Source organism: Apodemus sylvaticus, chromosome 2, assembly GCF_947179515.1.
Source record: "Apodemus sylvaticus chromosome 2, mApoSyl1.1, whole genome shotgun sequence".
NCBI classification, from domain to species: domain Eukaryota; kingdom Metazoa; phylum Chordata; class Mammalia; order Rodentia; family Muridae; genus Apodemus; species Apodemus sylvaticus.
Window position 1 is genome coordinate 72909537 of NC_067473.1, and position 9043 is coordinate 72918579.

A 9043-nucleotide genomic window follows, 5' to 3' on the forward strand; every position below is an offset into this window, starting at 1 on the left:
CTGATTTCCCAAGACTCTCGTGGTGGAAAAGAGAGAACCAACTCCTACAGGTTGTCATATGGGATGCGCATGTCCCCTCCCACAAGGTAAAAACTGTGATTTATAAGTAAAGTTTACCCTTGTGTTATTCAAATGCTGATTTCTCTGCCCTCTTAAGTAGTTTCAATCTGAACCTAGCTTTGTTATATTTATTCTTAGAAGCACCTGTCTCAAGTTGTATAAACATTGCTCCTCATTCATTCTCTGCCTTGCCAATAAAAGCCACCAAGCCAATACAGAGCTGTAGAGAGAGAATAGGTGGGACTTCCGGTTCTAGGAGGGGTGTAGAAAGAGAAAAGGGAAGGAGCCAGGAGGAAAGTGGAGAAAAGCATCAGAAGAAAGAGTGGAATCAAGTAAGGACGAACTCTTTCAAGTAAGATAGGAATATAATCTGGGAGGAAGCCTGGCCGGCCTGGAGGTTTAGAATGGATAACAATTGTTTAGGATTTGGCTCAAGGCAATTTTAATAAATCTTAGCCTCTCTGTGGTTATTGGAGAATTAGATGGTTAAGAAATTTAGCTGCCAGATTAATTCACTGCTTACATTTATCTTCAAAATAATTCCTTTTACAAAAGAGAATATGAAGATCAGAAGGAATTCAGTTGTTTATATAGCTTAATAGATTCTTGGGGGTGTTTGTTTGTTTTTAGTATGTTCTTTCTGTGCCTCTGTTTCTTTAGATTCTGGGAAGTGCACCTGAGAAATACCACAGTTTCTGCTCTTTAGAAAATTTACACCACAGACATACATACCAATCTAGGCATGTCTATTTTTAGGTGCCACAGTGCGTTAGATGGATGACTTAAAACATTTGAGGTTTGGAAAAAAGTGTCAGTTTTAGTTTAAGTATTTAGATAATGTATAACCATGGATGTCTAACCTGTAGTTCTAGTACTTGAGTTCAAGGTTAGACTGAGCTCTACAGTAAGTTCTAGGCTACACTGAGTTGTAAAACCCCCTCTCACCCGTTCCCTGATCCCACCCCCTAAAAGAGTGTGAGGACAGAACGGGCCTAAAATATTGACTAGTTTGCTTTGACTATGATTTAGGGAGGGAGATGAGGAACTCCCTGGAAAAGTAGAACAGAATGACCAAAGATGCAGAGATGGCAATGTGGTCGTATTTTTGGGAAAACTTCCTTGAAGTCAAGCTACTTCAAGGAAGGGTGTATCTCATAAGATGCAGACTAGGAGTGAACAGTTGATGTTAGGCCCTGACACACAAGCAACAGAGAAAGCTGCTGAGTAGAGGTGAAGCAAAGAAAATAATGTGGGGAAGATTGTTGCCAAAGCTATCCCTTTTCAAAATAGAACATCAAAGTACACTCTTTATTTGTAATGATTTACCACACAGCCTACGTGTGCCTTATTAGTAATGAGAGCCCTTCCCCAGGCCTATCTGACCAGTTAAATGCTTAGAACAACCTGGAAGAGCTGGGCAGGAATGTGAGAGGTACTGGTGAGATGGCTGTTGAGATGTAACTCTGAGCCCCTTCTTTCAGATGAAGAACTTGTCATCAAAGCTGAAGACCTTGCTAGAGCTTCCTTGTGTCCTGAAGTTCCAGTAGCCTTCTCTGTGCCACCACCAGCAGCAGCCAAGGATGCATTTTCAGATATAGCTTTCAAAAGCCAGCAGTGTACACCCATGGCACCTTTTGGACGAACAGCCACTGACCTGCCTGAAGCTTCAGAGGGACAAGTGACCTTTACTCAGTTAGGAAGCTACCCACTCCCACCTCCAGGTGGAGAGCAGCTGTTCTCATGCCACCATTGTGGCAAGAGCCTCAGTCAAGACATGTTAATGACACATCAGTGTAGCCACACTGCTGATCACCCCTTAACCTGTGCCCAGTGTCCTAAGCACTTCGCCCCACAAGCAGATATCGGTAGCACCTCCCAGGATCATGCCAATGAAACACCACCCACCTGCCCTCACTGTGCGCGGACATTCACGCACCCCTCACGACTCACATACCACCTTCGTGTCCACAACAGCACTGAGCGCCCTTTCCTCTGTCCTGATTGTCCCAAGCGCTTCGCAGACCAGGCTCGACTCACCAGCCATCGGCGAGCTCATGCTACTGAGAGGCCCTTCCGTTGCCCACAGTGTGGTCGTAGCTTCAGTCTTAAGATCAGTCTCCTGCTTCATCAGCGGGGACACGCACAAGAGCGCCCCTTCTCCTGTCCTCAGTGTGGGATTGACTTCAATGGCCACTCTGCGTTGATTCGTCACCAGATGATCCACACAGGCGAGCGTCCCTACCCGTGCACAGACTGTAGTAAGAGCTTCATGCGTAAGGAACACTTGTTAAACCACCGGAGGCTGCACACAGGTGAGCGGCCTTTCCAGTGTCCGCACTGTGGCAAGAGCTTCATCCGCAAACACCACCTCATGAAGCACCAGCGCATCCACACAGGCGAGCGGCCATACCCCTGTGCAGTGTGCGGAAGGAGCTTCCGCTACAAGCAGACGCTCAAGGACCACCTACGGACCGGTCACAGTGGAGGCTGTGCGGGTGATAGGGACCCTTCTGTACAGCCACCAGACCCACCTGGTCCACTCTTAACTGCCCTGGAAACCTCTGGCCTAGGTGTTAGCACTGAAGGTCTAGAATCTAGTCAGTGGTATGGGGAAGGGAGTGGAGGGGTGGTTTTGTAGATCTGAGGCCTTTTGGTTATTTATGTTCACAGCAGAGTAGAAAGTCCAGGAGAAAGCCCACAAGTTCAGAAACATATAGTAATTATATCTGTTACATAAAGGAATTTGAGATCTACACTTACCTAAAGACATGCTTGTGCTTTGGAAATCCACAGCAGTACAAGAATACCATCTTTTGAAAACTGGAAGAGAATCCAGCACCCCTGTCTTGTCAGATACCACAAAAGCAGAGTTACAAAAGAAGATATGGCTTCTGATCATCCTGTCAGAGTTGCAGAGTGAAAGTAGACTGCCTCTAGGTAAAGACAGGTGCATGGCAAAAGCTCCAAACCTTGAAGCCATCAAGAGGCATGAGAATGCGCAGAGCCTTTCTCTAATTGCTCAGTGGTGAGATGAGTGTTGGAGGATGTGCTTTAGCCACTTGTTGTGTTGCCATGTGTCTGAAGCCAGCTAAGCTCTGTTCATACCAGTGAAGTCACCTTTCCCGAAACGTGATGACTGAGGCTGCATTCCTAGGCCCAGATTCTGTCTGCTAATACATTTTTGTTTAATGTTGGTGAACAAGAACTCTGACTTTGATAGCTTATTTAAGGGAACAGCTTAGCTTTACTAGCTTAATTTGAAATGTTCGGAGTCTTGTGGCAGCTGTTAAAAGAGTAGAGAACTTCACCACAGCCCTGGTTAGGAAATTAGGAGAGTTTTCTCTCCAGGTTTATTTAGGAGCTAAAGATCCCAGAGATCCTACGCACAACAGTGATCGCATGGCCTAAAAAGTTTTATCAACTCATCCCTTCTCTTTTCCAAGCCAGTAATCTTGTTTTTCCATTTCTGGTGTTTGATTCTCTTTTTCTGTCTTTTGAGACTGGGTCTCATTGTGTATACTGGCCTGGAACTTTTGCTTTGTAGACCAGGCTGGCCTTGAACTTACAGAAATCTGCCTGACTCTGCCTCCTGTTCTGGGTGTACCACAATTCCCAACCAATTTTCTTTACAGTCCTCAGCAGCAAAGATCACAGCACTTTTTCAAGGCATCAAGCACTTCAGAAAGTGCGGCTGAGGTCAGGGCTTTTGTTCCATTGGTAGTGTGATGTTCTTAAGGATAGGATTTCTACCTTGTCTGCTCCTGCTTCATTGGCAGTTGAGGAGACAAGAGACCTCTCTCAGTCACCAAGAGCTAAGTATCATATCTGTCTTACTTGTTGTGCTATTTTTTTCAGACAGGGTTTCACTGTGGGGTCCTGGCTGTCTCGGAACTCAGAGATCTACCTGTCTCTTGCATCTAGAGTGCTAGGATTAAAAGCATGCTGTCATGCCCAGCCACCTGTTGTACACTGAAGGGTCATGGATACCTTATGTTCTTTTCTTAGGCTTTCTTAGTCATTTGAGAGCATCTGAACCTAGTTCCATCCCTAAGTGTCTGGGCAGCCAGGTGTCTGTCTTCTTTTTTCAACTCTCACATTTTTATCCCCAAGATGAGGCTGTTAAAAGGTAAGCCTCTAGAAATCTTAAAAAGAAAGAAAAATCTTGTGATACAATTCTCTGCCAAAATCCTGTCCTTTTTTTGGGGGAGGGGGGCTGCTTCTGACCAGACGAATCTAAATGAGACAGAAAAACCAAAGCAGGAACTTATGTAGAAACTTGGTGGGAATTAGCCTGCCTTGTTGTTCTTCCCTTACTAGGTCCAGAAGTAGACAGAGAATGTAGAAGCCTACACATGGGGCAGAAAGCTTTTGTTCCCACGCCCCCCTTTACCTCAGAGTCTTGTATAATGTCTAGAATGAGATGTGGAATTGCTTAGCCGTGATACTTTCTGGATGTGAGGAGTGCTTCCCCTTATCACTAGACCCAACCTTCAATCTGCATAGCGAATACAATCACAGTTGTATGAAATGGTGTTTGCCTAATTAATGTGCTCCTGGCAAAGTTCTGTCTGAAGATGTTGGTCTTCAGAATAATTACACACATAAAACTCTGTTTTGTGACATTAATAGCAGCAAGGATCCTGAGAGACACAAGAAGTCAGTGTGAGACCTGGTCTGCTGTCATGACTTTCAGCATGTAGGCAATGAAAGCCCCATGGATGGTGCCAGCTGATAGTAGAGCCATACTAAATTGGGATGAAGAACCAAATCCCCCAAATCAGGTTTCCAGGTTCATTAATGACCCTTAGGGACCGGAAAAAGTCAAAGCATCATCCACAGATGAGGAAAGCATTTGCTAGAGCTGAGGAAGTGTTACCTACTGAACCTGTGATGGAGAACTAGATAACATCTAAAATTCATCTGAACCCAACAGATTTACCAAATATACACAGTTAATAGTTGGAGACCTGTGTGCAAGAGTGCTGCAGATGTAGCCTAATGTCTGATCTGTAAGGGGACATAGCCAGCAGGGATCTAAACTGGCCAAAGTGGATTATAGTTCAAATAACAACTGAACAAGAGCCACACAGCCAGCTGGGTGTTGGTGCTGCACACCTTTAATGCCAGTGCTCACAGGAGGCAGAAACAGGAGGATCTCTGAATCCAAGCTCAGCCTGGTGTGTAGAGGGAGCTCCAGGACAGACAGCCAGGGCTACACAGAGAAACCTATCTTGAAAAGCAGAAACAAAAGCCATAAAACCAAGTGAAAAGGAATGTGCTGGGCCATCCCCAAAACAAACAAAAAAACCCATAAACATGTGGGATCCTAATCACTAGTCTGACTGAAAGCAGGGACTTCAGCTATTGTATAGTTATTTTTTTCCATTAGCCAATCTTCTATCAGGTAGAACCCATTTGTTGTCAAAGATTCAGAAGTGGCTCATTGGAAACTCTACCATCTAACAAAAGTTTTCAGCAAATAGAATCTCTTTGCCACCTGGTGCCTTGAGAGAAACTATACATTTAGTCCTGTAATTAAAGCGGCACCTGGGGCGTAGTGCTCATGACCAGTCCCTGTAGAGAAGAAGGAGCCCTGTAGAGAAGAGTCCTGTTCACCTGCCCCCTATGTGGTGGCATAAAGACTTGCTCAGAGTGTATGCAGGAGTTGGCACCAACCAAATTTACTGCTTGCTAGATTCTTTTTGATTGTGGACATTGAATGAGCCTGAAGTTCAGCCACAGATATGAAAATAAATGTAAATTGGTTAATTGTTTAGAAAGTGAAACATGATTGATCCCTTTCTACTGCAAATTGGATAATGGAAACACCTTAGGCATGAACTCTAGAGAGCCATGCTCTCCATTACTTCCTCATTAGTAAACTCCATAAAGTTTCTGGTAGGGACTCCCCCAGGCTTCTCTTGAGATGATACTTATCTCAGCCAGGCCCTGTGGCTTATGAAACAATAACAAATTCTATCTCAGTCCCAAAAAAGTCTCACTGAAAAAAAAAAAGTACCTAAGTTCCTTTATCTATTTCAATGGAATGAAAGACCTAAGTTTATGTCATAATTCTTGAGAGAGACGGGGCATTCCTTCCCTCCTTTTATGCTTTAGCTTCTTAGACAACAAAGCAGCCTCTGGAGTTGCCTGGGTAGCAAGGAAACATTTTCAGATGATGATCTGATGTTGTTATGTACATATATGTGTCTGTCTGAGTTGATATTTTTGACTCTTCACTCTGGTTCTCTGTAGCAAAGAGGCAGGGCTTCTGATGCTAGACTTAGATTCAAGTCTCAAGTAATATAATATTTTACCTTCTGAAAGGTAAATTTTGTTATTAAGGCTTCTCAGAGCTTTAAAACCTACAGCATAACATTTTAAAGAAGAGCCAATGTGAAAGGTAGTCAGTCACACAGCCAGGCTGAACTGGAAGTGGGAAGTGTTAAGAACCAAGGTTTGGCCAAGTGTGATGGCTCACACCTGTTATTCTGTTACTTAAGAAGCTGGGACAGGAGGATTGCTGAGAATTCAAGGCCAGTAGAGCCTACATAAGAAAGCCTTGTTTTTAAAAGTGGGAGGAGATGAGGAGGCGCTAAAGAGATGGCTCAGTGCTAAGAGCACTTGCTGCTTTTGTCAGAGAACCTGTATTCAGTTCCCAGCACCCACATGGCTATTTAAGAGATCGGATGCTCTCCTCTAGCCTCTGCAGCCACTAGACATGCATGTGGTACACATATATACTTGTAGGCAAAACACATAAAAACAAAATCTTTATAAAAAAACAAACACCCATACACATAAAAACAAAATCTTTATAAAAAAACAAACAATTGTTTCACAGAAATACATTACTGCTAGCTGATCCAGCAGTTCACTAGCTTCTTTTGTATATATTTAGTATGATCTCTTACTGATTTACTACACCCTCCCCATAAGTTTCTGATGCCACAATTCCCTATGGCGCTGATTTTCTACTGATTTTTCTTTCTTCTCCTACTTCTCTTTTAAGTTTTTTAGATTGCATGTGTCAGTATTTTGCTTGCATGTATGTAGGTGCACCATATACATGCCTGAAGCCTGTAGAGGTCTGAGAGGGTTTTAGATCCTGTAGAATTGGAATTATGGATAGTTGTGAGCCACCACGTGGGTGCTGGAAATTGAACCTGGGTCCTCTGTAAGAACAAGTCCTCTAAGCCACTGAATTAAAAAAAAAATTGGTTATTCTTGTTTATTTTTTCAAGACAAAGTCTACTAAGTAGCTCTAATGGTCCTGGAACTCATTCTGTAGACCAGGCTGGCCTTGAACACACAGAAATCTGAATGCCCCTGCCTCCCAGTTGCTGGAATTAAAGCTGTGTACCACAATGCCCAGCTTAAAGAATTTTTTTTAAATTCTTCTCTTTTATATTACATTCTGAACACAGTTCCCCCTCCCTCCTACCCTGCCAGCAGCCTTCCTGCACCCTGCTCCCATTCACTCTTCCAAAAAAGGGCAGGCCTCCCATGGATAACATGGCATATCAAGTTATAGGGCAACTGAACACCACCCCTGGTATTAAGATTGGAAGAAGAAACCAGTAGGAGGAAAAGGGTCCCAAAAGCAGTCAAAAGAGTCAGAAGACAGCCCCTGCTCCTACTTTTAGGAGTCCCACAGGAAGACCAGGGAACACAACCATAACATATGCAGAGGGCCTGGGTCAGACCCACATAGGCTCCCTGGCTGTCAGTCTCTGTGGTTCTGTGGGTAAAACAAAGAATTTCTTAAAATATTCTTTTAAATATTTCCAAGTTTTTCTTAATTTAGATTCTGTAATGGGAAATCTAGCCCAGTTCCTCTTCCCATGCTCATCTTAGTTCAGGCAGCTACAGTCAGCAGTAAAATTCCTCTGGCCTCTGCACCAGGGCCTGTGGACTTGCTGTTCAGGAATGGGAACAATACAGTGTTTTAGTGCTGCCAGAAAGGACAGATTCTGTTTAATGTCCATCAAGGTTTCTTCTTCACAAGCATTACCATAAGGCCAAAGCTTAGTATCCTTGTTCAAAGAACCTAGAAGATTCTGCTTATCTTGTAAAAGAAGTCACTTGTCACTTCAACTCAAGGGCTGGAGAGTTGATATTCTTTTCTGACCCTCCTCCCATTTTTGTTTGTTGTTTATTGAAAACAGAGTCTCACTTGTGTAACCAAGATTGCCTCAAACTCACACTTTTGTCTCTGCTTCCTTAGTGATGGAATTACAGATGAGTTCCCCCACTTGACACCTCCTCCTTTTTTATTTTTGCTTTTTTGAGACAGGGTTTCATGGATCCCAGGCTGACTTCAAACATGATATATAGCCTAGGTTACTTTGAACTCTGATCCTCCTGCCTCTGCCTGGCTTTATGGAGTGATAGGGATCAACCTGAGCTTTGTACATGTTAGGCAAACACTCTACAACTTAGTCCCCAAGCCTCTCCTTTTTAAAGAATTGACCACAGTCATAGACATATGATGGCTTGGTCACCTTTGATAAGTTAACTGTCCCTCCATATCATGTCTAAGACCACCCAGGAGGGCAGATAGTACAGCCTCAAAAGCAGGGCATTCCTAGGTTCTCAAATCAGTCAGGTTACATTCCAAATAAAGGGCTTGATAAACCTCAGTGAACTATGTGGGTGTGTGCTTATTAGCAAAGCAGTATTTATAGTAAAATCTTGAAATTGTCCTAAAAATGGGGCTGGAGACATTTCTTTAATAGTTGAGAGCACTGTTGCTCTTGTAGAGGACCAGAGTTTTGCCTAGCACCCATGTTGGGAGCTCACAACTGCCTGTGACAAGGGCTCCAGGACTGCAATTTTTGCAAACAAAATTTTAGTTGTTGGTTTGGTTTGGTTTTTTGTTGTTTTGATTTGTTTCTCAAAACAGCTTTTCTCTGAGTAGCTCTAGTTGTCCTGAAACTCACTGTGTAGAAGAAGAGGCTGGACTCGAACTCAAAGATCTTCT

The 9043-nt window shown here is 43.5% G+C and overlaps 1 protein-coding gene across 1 annotated transcript in view; it reads left to right on the forward strand.

Annotated features, from left to right (window-relative positions):
• Znf398 (zinc finger protein 398) overlaps positions 1–8702 on the forward strand; it is a 31233-nt gene extending 22531 nt beyond the window's left edge. Inside the window, exon 6 of the mRNA XM_052173604.1 lies at positions 1542–8702. Within this exon, the coding sequence (XP_052029564.1) occupies positions 1542–2698 (1157 nt within the window). The 3' untranslated portion in view covers positions 2699–8702. The remainder of the gene's footprint in view (positions 1–1541) is intronic.
• Positions 8703–9043: the final 341 nt, after the last annotated feature.